Below are 23,314 nucleotides of genomic sequence, written 5' to 3'. Positions count from 1 at the left end.
ATAGAAGCTGATTCTCAGTGAATGATACCAATATGTGCAGCTCAGGGTTGAACTAAGAAGTCCTTGGGGTTCTCTGAACTTGGTTGTTTTCTTGCAAACTGGCCAGGTAACATCTTCAGTGCTAGAATGGGATGCAGTTTGCTATCTGCTTGTATACAGTAGCTTGCCCTGCCAGTGTTGATGGGGGTGTGGGTTTTTTTTTCTTGGTAGTTGCTTGATTAGATGTTGTTTATCTTATAGATATTAAAAAAAAAAAAAAAACTCCCACCAGGGAGCATTGGAAATGTTGTCTCTGCCTGCCTGCCTGCCTTCCTTCCTTCCTTTTCAAATTTTGACACTGCCCATCTCATGAGGAAGTAACTCTGGGCAGTTTACAATAAAAACAACAAATAAATATTAATTAAAATCATGATCACGTGACTGTGGGGATGCTGCAAAGGCCACAACTTTGCGAATAAAACTGGTGTGAACACCGTGGAAATTTCAATTCCACAGGAGTAATGAGTCCCAGATTTTTTATTCATTCTTTAAGTTAGTGGATTTGTGGAAGCTGGCAGGGAGCATTAGAAGTCACGATCACGTGACTGTGGGGATGCTGCAAAGGCCACAACTTTGCGAATAAAACTGGTGTGAACACTGTGGAAATTTCAGTTGCACAGGAGTAATGGGTCCCAGACTTTTTACACATTCTTTAAATTAGCAGATTTTAGGTACCTTGATTCAAAAATTGTTGTGGTATAATGCACCGTTTGGGCTAACGAGAGTACAAACAGACAAACAGATAAACACAGTGAGAGTTTTAGTAGTATATAGATTAAGAAACTAAAGGACTATTCCTGTTGGCTTAGTTGCTGCCACTGGATTTTGTGTTTTACTGAACAGCTGCTGGTGCATTTATTTAATGCTGATTTTATTGATAGAGTCTGGCAAAATAGTAATGGGGTGGGTAGTACTGGTACTCTCTTGCATTTTGTTGTAATGTTAACACTACAAATGCAATTAAGCAGCAGTCATTCCTATGTGGCATCTGAAAACATTTAAAATGCCTCTATAGAAGTAATAGAAATACAATTAAGTCTGCCGGCTTGGACAGAATATTCAGGCTGGGAGATTGTAGCTCATAGGTAATTGAAGAATGTTGATGAAAGAATCAGCTTTTTGCCTTAAATGTTGGGTCCAGCACCAGAGTGTTATGTCTGGGTTATTTTTGCCTATGTGCACTGTCAACCTTTTAAAAATTGTTCCTTTTGTAAATCTGTCTACAAGTTGGCTGACTAGCAGCAGCAGTCAACATGGACTGTCATCCCACCTAACGTTGTGGCCCCTGGGTGAAAAACAAATTATGCAAAATCCCATTTCATTTTAATTCCATCGGAACACAGCCAACTCAGAGTATTCCAGCAGAATGTTCTGGGTAGCATACGTTGTTCTCAGCGTAAAACAAAATACATTTCCCATTTTGTACAAACCTCTACCATTAGGATAGTATATGCTGTGGGCACAGACACATTTACACCCTTGTGAGTCTATTGAGCTCACCAAGAACCACCAGTCAATCAGCAGTTGCTCTTCAGAGCAGGTGTTGAACAGAGAGAACTACCGCCCAGTCGATGATGTTGGATGAGAAATGTCAGAATATCACTTTGTACCTCTGAGACATAAATCCAGATGCAATCCCTATGTTCTCCTCCTCCCAGGAGGCACTGAGAAAAATACAGAGTCACACCATTTGATATCTTTTTGGAATTTTGGAGTAAACCACATGTTTTTTGTATAGTTCCATGGAACTTTTCTCTGAGGGTTTTCTTTTAATAGATAAAGCAACCCTGAATGGTTTCAGATTGAATGTTTATCTGTAAGAAATGTTCAACCAATAAACACTAATTCTTTTTAGCAATAGCTGTGCCCAGAGAACTGCCAGCTGGTCAGCATTTGGCTGCTGACCCGTAATAGCTCTTCAGAGAAACTAAAGAGGAAAAAGTATATGATTCACCCATGTTTTTGCTTACCTGATAATGCCTGATCTGTCTTCTTAAAACTACTGATATTGTCAGGTTAGGATTCCTGACATTTGGTTCCTTTGTCCAGTCCATCCAGTACTGCTATAATGGGAGAATTTGGACTGGGTGACTGATTGGCTATGACACTCCTAGCAGGGCACAGACTACCCACTAAGCACAGGGAAATAACACCAGCTGATGGAAAAACACAGGAAAATAGGATTTTCTTCTTTTCATAAGCTTCAAGTTACAGTGTCATCTGATGGGTGTGTGTGTATGTGTGTGACTTTGATCCGCACAACCATCTGAAAATTCCAAGTGAAGGCGATTGTCCTCTTTAAATTTTTCCTTCCCACTACATACTGTACTCTGTCAGCTAAGAAGTAAAAGATCCTTATTTATTTAACCATGGTTTATTGTATAAAGCCAAGTTAGGTGGATTTGCATAAAACATTAAGCCATACTTTATACTACACAAACCATAATGGCAATTTTCACATAAAAAGCTAAGCTCCTTAAGCAAGGCCCCACAGAAAAATATCACAGCATTTCATGGGTTGTATATTTCTGCCTTGAGACATTGTTCAGGGCAGCATTGTATGATTCAAGTATGAAATCCAGATGTGCTCCTTTTTTAAAAATCAAGAATGAATTGCACTGTTATCTTATGTTAAAAGGAATAAGAGAAAAATAGAAATAGATTGTAATATGATTTCTTGAAATTTCATGCAGTTTGGTCCCTGTTTTCCTTTCTGACCATATTACAGAGAATCTTATCTAAATTTATTAAAGGACAGCTAACACTGATGTATTCACAATTAAAACTTTTTGAAAATATTTCTCTATAAGCCTATGTACTGTATTAGAAAGAAAACATGACTTCCTAAAAGGTGTAAGTTCTGTATTCCTGATGTCATGTTACAAGTAGTATGTTCTTGTTTGGGAAATATTCTTAAACAGGAATTTTTATTTTACCAGAAGTAGGGGGTTTTTTTGCAGGGGGAGGAGTACTGCCTTTTCAAAATTGTGAATATGTTATCTGCTGTGCAATATCTACTAGTGACCTTCTAGCCTTCTCCAATTGAGCATCTTCCAGATGGATAGATTTCAATGTCTGGAATTCTTAACAATGGCCTTGCTGGATGGAGGATCTGGGAGCTGAACTCCAGATAGCTGGAAGGTGCCCAGGGAAGAGAAAGTTGCTGTACACACACCTGGGGTGAGCTGGTGCCTCCTTATTGCTCTGCAGCATTACAGATGCTTGATATACTAAGTCCCATAAACTTCTCTTTTGGCATTGGGGATAGTGTCAGTGTTCTTCACACTGCTATTGCACAGTCTTCCTTTATCAATTTTTTGAGAGTTTTATATTCTTTTCCTTGAAGCTTTTCAGTTTGTGTATAGCCTTAAGCCTTTAACGGTAAAAGCAACAAATTAGCTTTTTAAAGAGCCCAGCTCTGTAAGGGGAAGGCATGGGCCTTCCTCTTGCACCTACAGCTGGGGGCTTCTCTCTCTTTGCCTCTGGGGAAATGAAGGTGGGGTAGCTGTTGCAATTATTTTCAGTGACTTCTCAGAGGCAGACTGAGTCCCTGCCCCAACCCCCACCACCACTAAGGCCCCCTCCAGGCTGTGCTGGAAAGTCCCTGGGAAGGCAGTTTGTAGGAGCACCTTAAAGCTGTACCAGACATGCATGCCTATTTCTTTTTCCTAAAAATCTCTCTCTCTCTCTCTCTCTCTCACACACACACATACACCCCTAACTTTCATGCCTCTTCCTAGTTCATAATTTCCCAGGAAGTTCTTTGTAAGCTCACTCGCCCTCTTCCATGTTTGTGAGCATGCAGAAAATAAAGTGTAGAGGTAAGCCTGCAGTGGTGATCATTAAGAGGAATAGAAAGCATGATTTGGACCTAAGCAGTTATCACTGATGGGTTACAGGGTGGAGATCAGTGCTGAACAAGGACAAGGAATAATGCAACCAAGATACCAAGGAGACCAAGGATTGTGAGCAGGGAGAAAGGAGTGTGGTTTGAAGAGCTGCTCACAACTCGTGTTTTTGTGGGTTTAATGATCCGCTCCTTCTGGGTGAGGATGGCATCTCTGGCCCCAGTCCACTTTCCTGGACCCTTTAAGCGGAACTGGAAAGGGTTGCAGGGTCCAAAAAACATGGCCCAAGCCAGTATGGGATCCCGCAGCAGCAATGGGAATAGATCTGGCTTTGATCCTGTGGCTACAGCAAGCTCGTCCAGGTAATCAATGAACTCTGTTTGGATTGACTGACTGCGGCTGGTGCCAAACCTTTGTAGGTGGACAGAAGTTGAGAGGAGTTACAATTCCGTGATGGAAGTAATTATTCCCATTCCAACAGCAGACTGTCAATTCTGCCCCTCCCACTCTCCATATACGCTTGCCATCAAGTGAATTAGAAGGTTGGGGAACGTTATTAAAAGTAATGCTATTGAAATGCTGTTTTTTGATCAATTGACCAAACTATTTCTATTCTGAAAAGTAAAAACCCTCAATCTTATATTTTGTATTTTCTTTCTTCCCTGCAGCGTTTTATGTCTGAACAGAAATAATCACCACACAAAATTCTAGGTGATAGCTATAGAAACAAGAAAACCAAACTATAATGCTCCTGTCCAGCTTCCCTCACTAATCCTCTGCATAAGCTGCTGATATTTGGCTTTTCATTTATTGATACAAAAACATTCTTAATTATTGCATGGTGAGCAAATAAATACATTTATAACATTTTAATAGCACCCATTTTGTACGCCAACCCATGGCCAAAGCATGTTTCCTGATATTTCTCTCAAGTTAAACTATTTTAAAAAAATATTGCCCAGTGATCTGTAGCAGAGATTAATAACACAGCTTCACGTTTAGTCCCATCAAATTTGTTCACATTTGGGAAGCTATATAAGATGGGGAAGTTCCTCCAAAATAAGGAGGATTGATGTTCCTTAGGAATATAGCTATCCAATCCTAACCATGTGTGTTGTGATGTCACGAGGCAATTTCTGTTCTTTTCTACTTGCATGATGATATTCCATTCAAGTACATAATGGACAATACAGGTTTCGTTACTTGCTGCCCCTTGCCCTCCCTGCAGATGCCTACGCCTAGGAGAGTTCTCTTACCACTTTATCCTCTTCTCATTTCTTTTAATGGTATCAGCCACCATGGCACACTCTGAAGGCAGGAGGCTTAACCCTAGGGGAAAAAAAAGTTTGGGTCTGAACAAGCCACTTGTCCCCCTCAGAGGACTTTACAGCAGGACAGCTCTCTCAGTACAGTCCATTCTACAGTTTTATATAAAAGACACACGCACACGCACACACACACACACAAGCTTATTTGGTTTATTAGCTCCCCCCCACCCCCAAAAAGATGGAATCCTATTCTCCTTCTCGGTAATGTGAAAGTCCTGGGTGTGGCTGCTGTAGTTTTTGTCGTCATCATCATCATCATCATCATCATCATCATCATCATCATCATCTAGTTTTTTCTTATAATTTTGATAAAGTAATTTGCAAAAATTATATTTCACTCTTCTTGGAGAGGGCATGTAAAGTGGGTGGCAGCAGCACAGAAAAGTTTTAATATTGCTTCCTCTTACCATTTTTTTTTCTTTTAACTAACAGTTTCCATAGCTTGAAAAAGTTTGAAACGTGTGGACCTTGAAGTTTGTAGTGCTTTTCCTTCTTTCATCTTCTTTTATTTTTAAAGGTGCCACATGCTTCTATGTGAAGTAGGCAGGCTGCAAAGGGAAGCAAAATCTGCCACCTGTTTTCAACCAGCTAGTCTGTATCTTAGCCAGAGTTCACGTTAATGACGTTGTTTCCAGAGGAGGGATTTAGAAAAGCAAATGCTTCTTAACTTAAGGAGCATATAATAATCACTTTGCAAAACTTCAGTGTGCACTTTGTTTTACAAAGGAACAGAGTCTTTTCTTGCCTTGCATTATTATTGGCCAAAGCCTATTAAATTTTTATGACTGGAAGGAGCTAATATCAGTTTATGTGTCTTTCCTTTTCCTTTCCTTGGTTTGATATCTACCTCCAAGATATCAAAACATTGAAAGAATTCATATCGTCCCATCTTCTTTGCCTTTATTCCTTTAGCACTTACATAACCACCCAAAATCTGGCATAGAGTAGCAAGGATTCTGTTTCAGGTTTCAGTCATGAGCTCACTATTCTGGCATCACCAGCTTCGTAGGCTGGAATGTACGGTTGGACGAGAACCGGAGAAAATTATGAAGCTCCCTGAGTAATTCAGGGTTAGTGTCTGACTGAGTTCATATGTCCCAGACTAAGCCATGTTTTCTTTTAACCAAGGTTGGTAGAACAAGCCAATTTTGCAGATAAACAAATTCTGGCTTGTTTGGCAATTCCTGGTTGGTTTTTCTTCCTTCTTTTGAGGAGATCTTGCCCTGCATCTGATGAGAGGCCTGGGAGAAGCATAAACACAAATCGGGCTTGCCAAAACAATGGTGCAGCTCTGGTCCCAAAGTGACATGACCCCCACCTGGTGACTCTGCCATGTCATGACCAGAGTTTATGACTCTGGCCTATCCTTGTTTCAGTATTAGTTTAGCCTCGAATGGGGGAATGCCATCTAAAAGCAACAAATGAAACTTCAGAAAGGGCAATATGTTGCGTCCCCCCCCCCCCCCCGTGTTTGAACAGGCATTCTGTGCTCCCATTGGAGGGGATTCTTGCCTTCTCCACCTCCCAGCACCTAAAAGAACATATGGTTGGGAAAGATGGCCAACAACATGGCTGCTCTTACATCAAAGATATGGAAAACAGCGGGTATCTGTTGCTGTTAACAGGTGATGAGCCTTCAGAAATGTTCTACACATTTGGGTATAGTCTTTAACATTCTCTCTTTATATATGCTTCCCTCAAGCTGCCTGTGGGATATTTTGCACTCCTTCACAGATAAGTGTGCAGAAATACATGGAGGATAATTGAATGAAAGAAATGCCTGCTCAGACACAGACAGGTGGAATATCAGGAGATGGAACAAGCATTCAGTTATTGGCCAGCCTGAAATGATAGCAAGGAAGCAATGTTTGGCTGTCTCTTCTCTATGAGCTCTAGATTCACAAGCGTACAGCCATGGCTGTATTTGTAACATCTTGATGTCTGAACAGATCTGCAAATAGTCAAAATAATCTAGATCAATCTTGATTACATTTTAAACTGGATTAAGGATTAGAGACAAAAAGGCTGTATCTCTGGTGGACCTCTAAGCTGCACTTGTTATCAGAAAGCCAACAAACCATTGTTTCAAATTGTGGCTTATTGACCTAAAATAAATTCTGGTTTATTTGGACTAAGCCAAAAACAAACTAAAAACATTATGATTTGGCATGATACAGAACCATACACTATCTCTCAGCCTGTCCTACCTCACAAGATTATTGCAAGGAAAAGACTTTCTTTTGGAGAGTGAGTAACGTATAATACCTCGAGTTACTTTCTTCATCTCCCTTTATTATTACCACGTGTCAAATTTTAGAATTCAAGCTCCTTAAGACAGGATGTTGTCCTTTTACACTCTGCAGGTCATACTCTGCAGATATATTTTATAAAGTATTCATCTTCTATAAATTATAATCTTACCCTTGAAGACTCTTGTAGCCCAGCGTGCCTGCAGTTCTGAAGTGGGCATAATAGGCCCAAGAGGTTGGATGAGACCAATAATAGCCAAGGTTGGCTTCTCCAGATGAGGAGGGAAGACATGTTTATAGAGTGGGACACGATTGTCCTCCACCTCCAAGACTGACTTGTCCAGGAAAGGGAATGCAACGGTGTAGCCTGTTGCAAAGATGACAACATCTACATTCTCCACCACTGTCCCATCTTCAAATATGGCTGAGGTCTCTGTGAATTGCCTGACAAGTGGTTTCACATTCACATATCCACATAGGATACGGCTTGGCAGATCATCATTGAACACTGGCTCTTTCATCAAGTACCTAAAATGCACAAGACAATAGAGGGAACAGCACTGCTATGAAAAATATAATTATGTTATCAGTGACCTTTCATAATACTTTGTATAATTCAATCTTGTCATATTCTAAGAAGAGAAGAGCATTTCCCAGAAGTATATTTGTTCTTTGTAGCTACAAAGGTTATCTTCCCTCAGGAACATATTCTGGTTGTCTGTGGCCAATCTACACTAACATCATTCCTCAGTTCTGTAGCATAGCTCACTCTACACGAGATGGCATTCCCCACTAAATTTTGATGACACTATCCCATTTTTCTTCCAAACTAATTTTAAAATAGCCTTCTCATAACTGATTTCCATGCACTATGTGTGTAGAATTTGTTTTGCAACATTTTCTCCCACTTTAATCTTGTATGTGGGGGTGGGAGGGATTTGTAGGAAAGACAGACATTTTTAAAAGTATATTTCTCACTTTGTCCCTGCATAGGTATGAACAACCCACATCTGTACATTAAAACCTGCATCTGTACATACCTGAGAAAGTGCATAAGTTGTTAATGTCCTTTTTAAAATAAATAAATAAGTGGAAATCTTGAAAATGGAAACTGGACACTTTGGACTCTAGCGGAGGCCTGACTTTCCACATAAAGTGGCCTGCTTTCCTACACAGCTGTTGTATACACTTGCAATTAAGACTATTGAAAAAAGTCATCTGAAAGGACATCATACTTGCTTCTCCCACATGCTCTACGGTTGTAAAGACTTGGCTGTTCCCCCAGGCATTTGGGGTGGGGATGGAGAGGGGCAGGTTGAGTAAGCTCTGCTGTTGATTGGTTTTTATTGTTCTTCTCTTTGTTGGAGTTGGAATGCTTTCTGCAACTTCAGACATTTATTATTTGGACTGTGATTTTTACTACTGGTTTTAATTCTTGTATGACCCCTAGAGTCATTGCTATGATATGGGTGGCCATATAAATGGTTTAAATAAATAAGTGACTTATGTGCTTATGCTATAAAAGTATATGATAAAATGTGACCTTTCAAATTCTGCTTATTCTCCTTCAATTACAATGCTATGCATGGTATGTGCAACAGAGTGGATGTTAAGTACAGTAAACACCATGCTGTGTTCATTCAAGTGTCCTCATACTGCATTGCAAAAACACCCAGCAAAGTGGTACCTCAGAAATGAAAGGGTTTTCAAGGGTGGATGCTATTGCTATTGCTGAGTAAGTCTCTCTTCTAAGCTGATTCCATGATTGGAGGACAGCAAGTCAACAACAGTGATTCACGAGGAGACCCGACGAGTCACACATCTTTACAGATAATATTTGAGTTTGAAAGTGGGAATTGTGTGTGGTTTTTTAAAATGGAAATAAAGGGAAGCATAACACTGATGGACTTAATGTCACAGTTTATTTAACTTGACCTATAAAAATCTATTTTAAGCAACATGCCAATTCAATTTTGCTTGGTTTTGCAGAATGGTGCAGGAGGCAAAATTCAGCGCAATCCAAAACCTTGGGTAGCTTCAAGGTTAATTTATTAACTTTGCAAGTGATTGTTGTAATAACTTGCAGTAACTATAGTGACAGACTCAGGACAAATACCTAATTATGTGTTTGTCTTCACATACCTGTTTTGAGGTACCAAGCCATAGTTTTCATGATTGAACCACTGATTCATCTTCTGTTCGGTCATCCATCGCAAAACAAACCATGGGACAGAATTTCGGATAAAATTAATAAAGCGACTGTGATAGATGGTGTCCCAAGGATAGCCATTGTCATATACTCGACTCATCACCCAGGTGCCTCCCCTGGCACTGAGGACCACCTATAGAACCACAAGAGAAGGGCTGAAGAACTTTTTAATTTCTATTTTGAATCTATCCTTTTCCTGAAATCAACTTTCTTTTCCATAACCATGTTACGGAATATAACAATAACATGTTATATAATATTTTCTCCAACAGTCACTGTCATTTCAATTTACTGAAAGTAAGATTTATATATTCTTTTATTTTTAATCACACTTAATTTATAATTAGAGGTGTTAATGTTATTTTAACTCTCAAGGGAACAGTTTTTCCTCAGCACGCACCTCAAGCTCATGCTGTAGTTACAGGAGGGAGTGCCATAGATTTTAGCTCTTGATTATCTTGTAATTCGAGATCATCAATGTCTGTCCCACCTGCTGGGTATCCCCTATGCAGGTAGGGGGTGGCAGCAAAAGTACTACAAAGCCACTATGTCAAGACAGGGAGCAGGCCAGGGTTGTATAAAACCCAGCAAATTTCTGGGAGTGAAGGGTAGAGACTCAATTTTCACCCTACAAGCCTAGCCAGACCATTTTAATCTCCAAAGAAACTAAGTTGTGAGAAAAAGAAGAGTTAGTATCCTGAAGCTATTCTGCTGCTCAGAAATGGAGGTCACCTAATGTGGCTATGCGATCAATGAGTAGTCAAGGTCTTAAACATCTTTAGCTCTCTGAAAATATCTTTATCTTTCATTAAATAAATCAGCTTGAGATAGATTTCTGAGCAATTCAAGCACCTGTATGTCATCATTATGAAGTTTAGCTGGTTCTAATGAAGGTCATAGTATTCACTGTCATAACAGATTTCAAAACATGTGAGACTTCTGATGCTAGCAGTACATATTATTTGAAAAGCAATGTATACAGAGAAAATTCAGGAGCAAGATCAGTACTCTGAACTGGGCTGGAATATCATTCATTGGAATTTGACAAGTCACGTTTGTCTTTCCCTATAATGTTTGTTTTGAGACATTTTATAACTCATTTGCTTGCATTATTTTTTTTTCTGTGGTGTGTCTGTTTTCTAGCTGTGGCACACTGAGATTAGAGATGGAAGGTGAATCATCCCCCCTCTCCAGGGTAATCCAGGTACTTCTTTTGGGGTACAATATAGGTGGGACTATTTTAATCTAGCAGGTCCTGAGTCTTTCCAGAATTAATACATGAGGCAAATCTTTGCACAGCTGAAAAGTGAATTTTTTCCCCCCGCTCCAGGTGGTTTTGATGAAGCCAGGAATGGATTTGTTTTGCTTCCCACTAACTACAGAGTGGATTTTATGTTTTGGCAAAAGGTTTCTACAATTAAAGAAATGCACAGAAGGCCCAGGGCAGTCTTTTTTGTAAGAAATTGATGAATACATGATTCAATTTTATGTTGTTCTTGTTTCAAGGATCCCTTCTAACCATCTGTTTTTGTGAAAAACCCAGGGGTATGGTATGCAATTTTGTATTTATATTTATATACCTATCTTTTTCTGTATTCTTTTCACTCCCCTCTTCCTGTTCATGAGGGGGGAGGTGTCCTTTTGATGTGGGGTCATCTATTTTCAGGTTTAATCTGGAACTCTGCAAAATCTTAAAACCGCATCTGAAATATTATAAGCTCCCCCAAACAACCTAATCTCCCTTTACCTTCTTTGCTTTTTTGCAGATCTCCACAGCAATATCAGCAGCTGAATTCCCCATTCCAATGATCACAATCGTCTTCCCTTCAAATCCTTTTGGATCCTTGTAATTTTGGCTGTGGAATGAATTCCCTTTGAACTTTTCGAAACCTGCCGTGAAGCAAAACACAACTACAACACTTGTAGAAGGACTTCAGGCTGCAAAAATAAGTTTTGATATACCAGATTCTGGAATCTACATTTTGTGGGATTCAGGTTAGTATTCAAGCTTGGGTTACATTTGACTAGTTGTAGAAAGAAGGGAATAATTCAGACGCTCCCCTCATCTTTTGAGGGAGGAAAACAAAGTGAAAATATAGCTTTAAACCATGTTCTGGAAGAGCTTGCATTTTATTTCTAAGTCATTTTTTAAAAATGGGATTCAAGATCCATGTAATGTACAATATAAGAGAATACTAATTTAAAATATATACATCATTCCATTCACAAATATAATTATGTGAACTCATACTCTTCTATCTCAATGACATGTTAAGGGGCAGACTTGAAAACAAAGCCCTGATATTCTGTTTCCCTGAGCAGCAGACGAGCGAGCTGCAGCAGGCAGTTGTGGATAGGGAAATAAGAGGAAGAAAAGGTGCACCACTCCTTCTCCTCCACGTATCGTTTCATTCTAAATCTTCTCCAGTTTGTTCCTTCTTCAAAGAGTTCAAAACATGGACTTGCTATGATATTATAAAAATAAAGAGTAAGGAACAAATTATTACATGACTTGCTTTCATCATTTTGTTTGCACAACAGGGCATAAAGGGTAGGTTGCAAAATTTGTACCTTAGCTCCATTTTGTTTAGACTCAGGATAAAAAGATACATCAGTCATGACACAGGGGTTCAAAATCAAGGGTGAAAGAAGAAATCTTTCTTAATCACTGAATCTCAAGCAGGAATATAAAGAAAAGTGATTTTTGCCTCATTCTTCCTCACAGATGCTGCGCCTAGCAAAACTATGATTAAATGTAAAAAGCTGAATAAAAGGCTGTTTCTGATTATATTTTTTCACATTTCCCTCCCATTTCCAAGTGCATCTGTATGCAAGCAAGGAGACAGGTCCTTTTTTACATACATTTAAAAGATACTAGATAACCTGTGATCTGTTGGTCATTGTTTCAGAGCTATTTCCTTACCTAAATAGAGAAACAGAATGGCCATGGGTGGGCAAAAAAGCAGTGGGAGCAGGAGTGACTTGTGACTTCCTGCTGGCTTCCCCATTGACTTTGCTTGTGGGAAGCTGACAGAGAGTGTCAGAAACCAACTTTCCTTCCCTCCTTTCCTCCCTCCATATAACATAGGCTTGCGCTATTTGCTCCTCATGACCCTCAGGAGATCCCCTGTGAATCTCCTCCTCCTCCTCAGCTCACCCCTGGAACTGCCTGCCACTTTGCTGGGGGGAGGTGGAACAAAGGGAGCTGCGGGCCATGAGGAATACTGCACCCCCACTCCCCATTGCAGCATGTCCCCAAGGACCCCCTGCCTCAAGGGAGGAAGAGGGCTCACCCATTGACCACTGGCGTCCCCAGCCACCCCTACCTTGCCAGAAGGCATCCAAGTCATTCCCTCATCCTTCCCTCAATGCCCACAACTGTTAAGAGATTTCAAATGTTTGCCTTGGTTCCAAAGCAGCCAATCACAGCTTGCCCATCAGGCCTTGCTACCAGCTGACTGGGTGCAGGGGACAGAGGGAGGTGGGAAAAAGGTCAGGGACATGCCCCACAATCACGTGACCTGGGCTGACCATAGTGGCACAGCAGCACAGCAGTGCTGAAGCAGCCACAGATTCCCCAAATTTTAATCCCACAGGAGTTATGGGTCCTGGATTTTGGATGCATTCTGTAAGTTAGCCCATTTGAGGTACCTTGGTTCAAAAACTGTTGCCCTATGACTCACTGTTTCACCCAGTTGAAGGCTACAGACACGAGAGTTTTAGTAGTATATAGAATAATTACCCCCCCCCCCTTGCATTCTAGCATGCTCCATGGTTATTTCATTGGTCTCTCTGACTGAGCTGAATTTACCTCATCCCCAATCCCTGGATCCTGGGACTCTAACTAGAATGTGCATTTTCTAAACGTTTGTAAAAAACTACTGAAAAATATTCAGAGATTCAACGTTCTGTTAAGCAAAACCATACCAGGAAAAGAATTCAGCGGAGTATATGCTTCTATCTGGTGTCCTGTACAGATCATGACAGCATCAAAGGTGAATGATTCCTGCTTTCCGTCTTTCTCCACAATCATATTCCATTGGCCAGTGGTAGAGAAATCTTGGCATTTTTCTACATGGACAACTTGAGACTGATACAAAACCAGCGAAGGGACATGGTTATTATATACATTAGTTGTTGGCTGCTAAAATGGCTTGTTTTACCATCTTGTTTCTTTGAATGCTAAGAAGTTAAAGGACAAGTCTGGGGGTTTATCTCATGGCCATGTTTGATATGCATTTCTCCAGCCAGGAGAAGTGACAAGGTTGATTGACTGAAACTGTCCTTACAGATTTTATGTGGAACAAATTGAGGTGGATTCCTCTTGCTTTGTTTCCTCTCCCACCTGCCAGTGAGGAAAAAATCCACTACTCATTCTCCCTGGGGACGGGAGGAAGCAGAGTTTTGAGTTTTGCAGCAGTGCACAGTTTGGAAACCACTAGGGGCGCTATGAAAAAATTACTGAGACACTAGGGAGCCAGCTTGGTGTAGTGGTTAAGGTATCAGGCTAGAAACCGGGAGACCATGAGTTCTAGTCCTGCCTTAGGCACGAAGCCAGCTGGGCGACTGTAGGCCAGTCCCTAGGAAGGAGGCAAGGGCAAACCATTTCTGAAAAACCTTGCCAAAAGAACTGCAGGGATCTAGTCCAGGCAGTTGTCAGAAGTCAAAAACTGACTTGAAGGCACACACATATACAAGGGGGCATGAACTGAGAAAGCTTGGGAACTTCTGTACTAAGGTATGTCATCTAAATATTTGGGCAATTGTATTATCTCTTCTCTAATTGAGCAAATAGAAGTCTTTGAAATGTGCATTTATAGATGGGTACTCAAAATAAGATTGGTTGAGCATCAACAAAATGAGATGGTCCTCCAAAAATAGGGATACTTGCAAATATACTCAAGAAAAGGAAATTAGAATATTTAAGACACATATACAATGTGAAATATTAATTACTTCAATTAATCATACAAGGAAAGGTTCAAGAAAATGCAGCGCTGATAGACCACACATCCTGACTGAAAAATCTACATACAATGTTTGGCAAAAATACAGCATCCTTGTTTCATTCAGTACATTGCGAGTAGAAATAGCATTGATAGTCACCAACCTCCATTAGGAGAAAGCATCAGCATCCATGACAACTGGCCAAACTAGCTGGGGATTATGAAAGTTGTAGTCCAACAATCTCTGGGAAACCAAACAGGCTAAACTATCATCAGTGTGCTGTTCTCCTTTTTCTGCCCCAATTGTTAATTTCATCATGCTGAAGAAACCCAAATGCTCCAATTGGGTATTTGGAGGTGGCTTTGAAACAAGCAGATCAGGCTCGATTAAACAGAATTATTCTAGATTGGGAAGTTTACCAGTCAGGATGGAGACTTGCAGCCAGAGCTGGAGAGGGCTGCACTCTCCTTCAGAGTTCAGGTGCAGTGTCTGGAGTTGATGGAAACCAAATACAGCATCAAAGAGATGCCTTTTACAGTTCTGATTAGTTCACTAAATGCTCCTCTATGTAAAGAAAGTGTTTTTTCCTCAGTTACATGTTTTACTTGGTGAATAGACTACTGTACCTCACTCTACTTGGGGCTGCCTTGATGTATTTAAGGTGGCAAACTGATATACAACACCTATACATTTGAAGCCCACATAGTCTGTACGAGATATATAGTAGGCTTACTGCATGTTAGCTGGGGAATTCTGGGAGTTGAAGTCCACATATCTTAAAGTTGCCAAGTTAGTAAAACACTGATTTAAACAGTGCTTGTATAATGAGGCCATATGGGCCACTTGGGAATTCAGCATTACTTACCTTGAATCTGATATATTTGAGAAGATCAAAATGCTTTGCATACAGTCGCAAATATTCCAAGAATTTGGCATTGTGCAGAAAGTTTGGAAAGTTATCCGGCATTGGAAAGTCACTGAAGCAGCTCATCTCTTTGGAGGAATTACTGGTGAGTGACCTGTAGATACTTGCTTTTCTTTCCTCTACATCTTCCTAAATAATATAAAAAGAACCTTTTCTCCAATATCCTCAACACAAAATGCCACCATGTATGACTTGAAATACTGATCCTTTAGTATCTATAACATTAGTTCTTGACAATGAACAAGACCTAGGCTTCGTTCTGAATTCTAAACAAATATTGACCACAGGCCTAACATTTGATTTGAGCTGATTGCATTCATTCATTCATTCATTCATTCATTCATTCATTCATTCATTCATTCATTCATTCATTCATTCATTCATTCTATATAAGAGAAACAATAACCAATGAACATATAACCAAATCTGCCCAAGTCTATACTGTCAAGATTGCCAAAATCTGAACTGTGACTAATTTAGCTATGCAAAAATGTTTCAGAAGTTAAGTGAGACTTTTGATGTATGGAAAACACATAGACCACCCAAGAGAGAATCTATTTCCTTCAAATGGAAAGCCATTCTTCACTTACGTTCTAGAGTTTTCTCTCTGATTTCATTTCATACAAACTGGACAAATAAATAAATTGAAGTATAAAAAGTAAATGCCTTATTTTAGATACAATATGGAGGATTGCTTATAGTATTCCTAGTGACCTCAGAAAATACTTGTTTTTAAAAGCACACTAGGCAGCATGTAACTCATAGAATATAATCAATTAGTCATATATAGTTCAATTCTGGATGAGAAGCTAAAATATTTCATTATAATGTTCAGTAAAAATAGATGGGATTGATTAAACACTAGGACATTAGTTGAGTTGTAATGTTGAGAAGGATACATCAAATCTTTGTAACACTAAAAATGAAAAATCATCTTAACTTGAAGCAATATTTTTATGCTAGTAATGCTCCATGCAGATCTGCCTAGTGGGGGATCATTTACTGAGAATTTTTGAACAAGTATGACTGTGTGATGATTGTACCACTGGAAGACCTGAAAGACCAGGTTAGGAACAGATCATCATAGAGAAAATTTATCTGTGTGGTTGCTAAGGGTCAACAATAACTTAATAGTACATAATCAATCAATTACTGTAATGAAATGGAACTGTTATTACTATATTGTTCATCTGGGGGCGGGATGCAGGGGGAAGATTCATTTACATTTTTCATGTAGTGGACAGAAGTGTGTTTAGTTCAACTCTGTTAAAGGCTCAGCCCATAGCCAAACTAGTATTAGTGAGAGTATTTAACGTAGGTAGGTAGACAGTTAGGTAGGTAGGTAGGTAGGTAGGTAGGTAGGTAGGTAGGTAGATAGATAGATAGATAGATAGATAGATAGATAGATAGATAGATAGATAGATAGATTTTGTAAATTGTTTTTTATGCAGTTAACACTATGTCTGGTTGGCTCTCAGTGACCAATTGTGGATGAATGTTATATTGACAGGAGAGAGCTCTGCACCTTTTTTACATGTATCACAGATGCAATCTACATAAAAAGGATGAGAGTTCAGTCATGCAGTTGTGGTCATCTTGACTTTTTAAAGCCATCTTGTCTGCAAATGCCATGGAGAATGCTGCCTGAGAGATAAAAATTGTTAAATTGGCTGCAAAATTAAATTCATACAAGGTGTTACACAACTACAATGTTTTTCCTAAGATTGCTGTCAGATTTAGAAGAATAATCTGTATAAGATCCTTTCTACTTCGAAGAGGAAAATTCCTAAGAGGATTTCAATTCTCTAATTTTTCAAATTTTAGCCTGCATATTATATTTGTTTCTGTGAGAAAGCAATTAAAAATGTCCCATTTACTTACTGTGAATCGCCATAGTCCCCCAATGTCGCTGCTTTGCTCAAAACAGGTGGGTTCAAGGCCTTCCTCCAGACAAGCTTTGATGGATGTCAGCCCACTCACTCCAGAACCAATAACTGCTACTTTCTTTGACATGGTTCCTACAACATAGAATGATCAGGAGAATTCTTTTAGAGCAGGAACCCAACTCAAATCTCTCCTTCAAATCTAAAGGCCTCTATAGACTGTTACTAACTCAAGATGGTAACTTTGCCAATTTGTTTTATTAATAATTGGAAGAAATTATTAAACTTATCTTAGGAGTTTCTTTTTCACAAATTCTATTAATATTTTCCTTAACACATGCAAAGCATTCAATAAGCCAGGATGTCTGCTTTTGCCAGAAACACCATGATTAAAAAAAAACACTGAAGCCATGCTTAAAGCATGAATCTTTGTTTCATAAAAGCTCAGATCCTCTCCCCTTTACCAGATAGTTTCAATTCCTTCTTCTTCTGCCTCTTCCATCCTTTAACAGATCTTGCAGGTAACCAATGTGGCTTGAGCCTCAAACTTTGGGCATCTTAGGTAATCTCAAAGAATCAAGTGGAAGGAAGTTGGAAAAACACAGACACATAGCCTATCAAAGGAACTGCAGGGTGGGAAAACTTTAATTTGACATGGGTTCAGATAGCTGGAAAATCAGAAAAACGTTAGAGTTTACCATATATGGAGAATTGAGGAGAAAGAACCAAATACAGAAAGAAGAGATGGCACTGTAGTCTGAGAAACTTTTAGGTTTTATAGAAAGAGAAGACACTGCAAAGAGGAGGAAGAAGTTCCAATCACTTCACCTCCCTGTGTCTCTAATTCTCTTCTGTCAAAAGAGATCTTTCTCCTGATTTATCTATTCCCATCTGTGAGTAGATCAACCATGATCAGTGAAAGAAATGTTGGACTGATTCAGGAAGATCTTAAGAGATCATACCTTTTTCCCTACTTTCCTTCCCCCTTCTTACTTTCTTATGTACCCTTTCTTCTCATCCCTTTGTTCTATTGGCTAGGATATAACAAGCCATAATAATCTATTGAGCTTCTAACAGAGACAGCAATATTTGACTTTAGCTCAACTTTGAGCTTTAAGTAAAGAAACAAAAGAATAATCTTCATCTGGTTCTTGAATCATTGCATACAACCTACAAAAAGGAGTTTAAGCTGAATGGATAAATGGGGCATGGCCATGCTGAAAGGCACTGGTGTGAAAGATAGAACAAATTAATTCAGGGATACTCTAAGTGGCCAGCCTAGTAGAGGTATCTGTGATATCTCTGGGTAGATTTTGTAAGGGCTACCTTGAAGGAAGGTACACTTATAAACCCAGGCTGCTAATGTGGGAATGCAAGAGGGCATTCCAAGTAATGGAATGCAACTCTTAGAGCCTCAAAGTGTTGAATGGAGCGTTAAGAGCCTCAGTTAGGTGGCATTCCAAGGTGTTCAGGGAAAATCTTACACAGCCTTGACACCAACCCACCATGTGATTTGTAATGTCATTCCAAGGATGGGTGACCTCCAAAGTCACAATACGGATTAACTAAGCATCATGCAAATAGAGTGGGAAGAAAGTGGACAGATTCATCCCAAGCCTGAGTCTGGACATACATTTTCTCTTCTTTCTGCAACAATAGAAAGCCCGAACTGCTTCTTCTATAAACTTGGCTTCCTTTCCCTTTCTTTTTGTGTGTGCATCACAGGTCTGCACCCACATCTGGGTTTTTTCCCCTTCTTTTTCCCACGTTACTCTTTTAACTGGCCCTCTTTTTCTTCTTTTGGGCCTGTTGTGCAATGTTTTTCCAATTCTCTTGCCTCCTACCTGTCCCTTTCTTTCCTGCTCAAGGCACCAATAGCTCACAAGGCTTTCGCTCTTCTAGAATTCATGTCCCAACTGGGACCACGTATTATTCTGAAATATAATATAGTTCATTTGCTTTTGTGTTTTATGGGAACAGACACATTATGGATCATGCAATAAATAGTGGTTAAAAGAACTATGGCTTAATATGATGTCTGAACCCAGCCATTGACCAATGGAGATATTGTGCTACCAGCTTTACTAGGTTAGAAAAACTAGTTTCAATTCCATCACTACAACAGTGAGAGAAAGATAAATGGAATGAATACATTAAAGAGGAAGGGTATTAGGCCTGCTGCTCTTGTCATTTTCATGCTGATTGTGAGCATAGATCCTATGCCAGTGGAGGAACCTTGCAATTTTTACACATATAGATTCTCACTGCCATTTTTAGGGTTGTTGTGATGTAGCCATTCTCCTAGTTTTCTTTTTGGAACTAGACTTAAAGGACATCCTGATATTATGTCACTTCCATCATCTATATCATCATATAATTCTTACTATGGATGGATCCATCAAAGACCTATTGCTATATATATTCAAGTTTGGGAATGAAGGATAGATGTAACCTATGAAATGCTAAGAAGGAGGGAGTGGGCAACCAAAGCACACCAAGCCAAAGATACACGTACACCTCAAAAAACTACAAATACAAATGGCATTCACATCATATCTATTCTTTGCTTGCTATTACTTAAATGGAACATTTACATTCAGTTTTGGAAATACGAGAAGAGACTAATGAATGCAAAGTACACAGAACACAGCTACAGTTCAAATAAACCTGAAGGCTAAATTACTCTGGCTAAAAAAAGTATTTATTGGCTGCTCTCCAACAGGGACTTATAGATATTACCACTTAATGATTTCAGTGGACTTCACCATGTTTGATTCTGTGTTGGATAGGGGCCGATATAAAGATGGTCCCTTGATGAACTCAGAACATATTTTATTGTCTTGTACTTTTAGATATGAAATACATATTGACAAACAATTGTATCTGTTAACAATTCAAATTTCCACTCATTACTGTATTTAAATATTGATTGACCAAAAAGTCAGGTAGATGGGGGAGAAAGAGGAAAAGCATACAGAAATATTCAGTAAAACAGCCTGCAAGAGAGGATTCTACAGCTCCTATCTTACATCTACCACTTTTGATAAAGCTTGAGTATCAGGCTGTGCTATTCATGCATCATTGTTATATCAACTTGTCACACTTTGCAATACTTTTTTTCAGGCTGCGGCTAATACATAAGAATTAGAATTATCTTCTTACAGTGTATCACAGTAAGCAGTTATGCACTGAACTTCAGCAAAAGCAAAAAAAATGGAATGGAACTAAGCTGAAACTTTGGAAATTTGAGACTGCCTCTGTCTGCTTTTTAATTATAAAGAGCAGCTGCAGAGGGCTCACGTTTTGAATGGAACAGAAAGGGTTATAATCCTTTCTCCATGCTGTCTTTACATCTAAGTTGAACCACAGCAGATGAATACAGAGACACCAGACTCTAACAGCAGCATGGTAAGCTTTCAGTTCAGCTAGCAGTGTGCATGTATATGTATGTAAGAGAGAAATTTAACTGTTCCTTCCACTTGCCTGCTATTTCCAAACAAGGGCGGCCCATCTCTCCTAAGCTTTTTTTTCTTTTAACTTGGATGATGACCACAGTTTTTCAGGTTTGGTTTGAAGAGAAAAGATATAGTAGAGAAGGAACACTTCTTACCTGGTGTTCTCTATCTCCTGGAATAAGCCAATTGTCCCTTTGGTATCTGGAGGGAAATTGACACTGACATGCAAGGTCCAGATCGCTTTAAAAAAACAAGCAAGAACTCACGTGGCTTTCTATTCCACTAGCAAAGACCCAGAGGGCTATGAGTTAAGTCACATCCCTTCTGCCCCTGGCATTTTTATACGAACAAATAATTGGGGAACATATAACTTAATTGTCATATGACGTTTATGTGCTTTGTGAGGGGGACTTTTCAAAAATGTAAGTTTAGCCAGGAGTCAAAGTTGGAACATTTTCTGGGATGAAGAAGCAATAAACATCCAACACTTTTTTGGAGCACTCTGAAGATATTTAGTAATAAGTGATGTAATTAAATGTGAAAAAAGGGTACTAACATTTAAAATTGTCTGGAGAAGTTATTTTTGGTTGGTGCAGAAGTGGAGAAGGAAAGAAGTGCCTGCCAAAAATCTCTTTTCATAGCACAGAGCCCTCCACAGAGTCCAATCCCTGCCACAGTCCTCCTTCCAAATGGCCATTGAGGTTCTGCTTAAAATAGTTCCAGGCTGAAAGGGCAACTGTGCAGAGAGTAAGGAAAATGATCTTGACACAGATATGCAAGATCCTTTACTCGGGCGACAAGGGGTGAAAAACATCTTTAAGCCCACAACAAACAGATAATGTTCATCAGCAGCTCAGAAAGACACCTCCCTAATTCGCAGAAGTATAAGACAAGGTAGGAGGTATAGCACAATCAGACTCACAACTTTCTGTACTATAGCTGTTCTAATAAAGATAGATTTAGGTCTGCAGCGTGCCTGTTTCTCAGTCTGGTTTTTCTGATAATGCCAACACACACACACACGTTATGGACACACCCACTTTGTAGCCTTCAACCCCCCCATAGTGTTAAATGGGGCTCCTGGCCACCAAAGGTTTTTTTTTAATATGATACAGAACACAGAGACACAGACTGTATTTTGTTTTTCCACAGGACACTATTTTATTGTACAAAAATAAACTCCTATCTTATTCAGTTATCTAACTATTTTCTATCTAACTATTTCTATTCTTATTTAACCTGTAAATTATCTCTATGTCCTATTTCTATGTTCTTATTCCTATGTATGATCTTATGGCTTTTCTTACCTTGACTATTTCTTAGCTCTTAGTTTTCTAAATCTTCCCCTTTTCCCCAAGTCTTCAGCTCTTGTAGTCGATCCCAGTCCACTTGAAAGTGAATCCCTTTTTGCTCCTTTATAGACTTGCGAATGGGCTTTTCTGTTCCCCCCCCCCAACACTCACGGTCCTCTGTTTCTGGAGCTGGTTTGTAGAGCTCTGCACCTGGCTGCTGCACGCAGTGGGCTTGGTTTGGTTTGCAGGCTTGCTTCGGCCTGCAGAGTCGTGGGAGGGGGGGCTCTTTTCCTCCCCGGTCTCTCAGTCCTGCCTCTCAGCAGCCTTGCAGCTCCAAGAATTGAGGCTTTCTCTTCCTGCCTGTAGACTACTGCTGAGGAACTTGCCTTTGGGTTGGAGTCTTCTCTTTCTGGAGTCTCTGCTGTCTTCCTAGAGTAACTCCTTTCTTGACACGCCTGTGCACGTGCTTCTTTTCAGTCCCCTTTTTGTAAAACAAGTTAAGGAGTCAGGGGTGCTGTTTTGCCCCTCCTTCCCAGGTAGCACCAAAACTCTGGATCCCAGGAGGGAAAAAAACTGCCTGCTCACTCCAGGCGGTAAATTCACTCTTCCACACATACCCCTGCTATAGGATATAGAAGAGAATTCAAATCACTACTTCGGTTGTATTTTAATTCAATATTGAAAATAGTCTAGGCCATCATAATAGGTAAAATAAATGTATTTATACTGAAATTGAATTGAGCCCATTAAAATAATTTGTATGACTGACAGATCAGTGACTAATAATAGAACATTCCTGATTTTTCCAAATCCCAACTGAAAACTAAGGCAAAACGGAATGAACACTGCCAACAGGTATGATAAACATTCACAGCACAACACCAATAATGAGAAATACAGGGACTCCTCAACTTATGATCATTTGTTTAACGACCATTTGAAGTTATGATGGCACTGAAAAAAGTGACTTACAACTGGTCCTCACATGACTGTTGCAGCATCCCCACGGTCACGTGATCAAAATTCGGGTGCTTGGCAACTGGCATGTATTTACAAAGTTTGCAGCATCCCTGGGTCACATGATTGCCATTTGTGACCTTCCCAAGGGGCTTCCAAAAGGCAAAGCCAGTGGGGGAAGC

At 39.6% G+C, this 23,314-nt stretch overlaps 1 protein-coding gene across 2 annotated transcripts; it reads right to left on the bottom strand.

The window, feature by feature from the left end:
* Positions 1–260: 260 nt before the first annotated feature.
* LOC103050259 (flavin containing dimethylaniline monoxygenase 2) lies at positions 261–22,550 on the bottom strand. Of its 2 annotated transcripts, none has more exons than XM_025175117.2 (9): positions 22,191–22,550; positions 17,427–17,563; positions 15,486–15,674; positions 13,601–13,763; positions 11,421–11,563; positions 9,607–9,806; positions 7,637–7,992; positions 5,144–5,216; positions 261–4,298 (listed from the first exon to the last, which is right to left on the bottom strand). In XM_025175117.2, the coding sequence occupies exons 2-9, from the start codon at positions 17,556–17,558 to the stop codon at positions 3,947–3,949; spliced, it is 1,608 nt and encodes a 535-aa protein (XP_025030885.1). In that variant the 5' UTR covers positions 17,559–17,563; positions 22,191–22,550; the 3' UTR covers positions 261–3,946. The 2 variants fall into 2 exon arrangements, with proteins under 2 accessions (XP_025030885.1, XP_007441417.1); XM_007441355.4 differs by lacking the exon at positions 22,191–22,550 and adding an exon at positions 21,039–21,205.
* Between the last annotated feature and the right edge of the window lie 764 nt (positions 22,551–23,314).

Source organism: Python bivittatus, unplaced genomic scaffold (assembly GCF_059951505.1).
Source record: "Python bivittatus isolate LINGU-HERP-01145 unplaced genomic scaffold, Pbiv_v1 ctg000700_np1212, whole genome shotgun sequence".
Lineage (NCBI taxonomy): Eukaryota > Metazoa > Chordata > Lepidosauria > Squamata > Pythonidae > Python > Python bivittatus.
This window is presented reverse-complemented; position numbering and strand designations above follow the sequence as displayed.

Coding starts and splice junctions, on each gene's coding strand:
- LOC103050259 (XM_025175117.2), bottom strand. CDS start 17,558: ATGTCAAAGAAAGTAGCAGTTATTGGTTCTGGAGTGAGTGGGCTGACA. Junction 11,564..13,600: donor TCCGCTGAATTCTTTTCCTG/GTATGGTTTTGC, acceptor GCTTCACGGCAG/GTTTCGAAAAGTTCAAAGGG. Junction 7,993..9,606: donor GGCTTGGTACCTCAAAACAG/GTATGTGAAGAC, acceptor TGTGCATTTTAG/GTACTTGATGAAAGAGCCAG.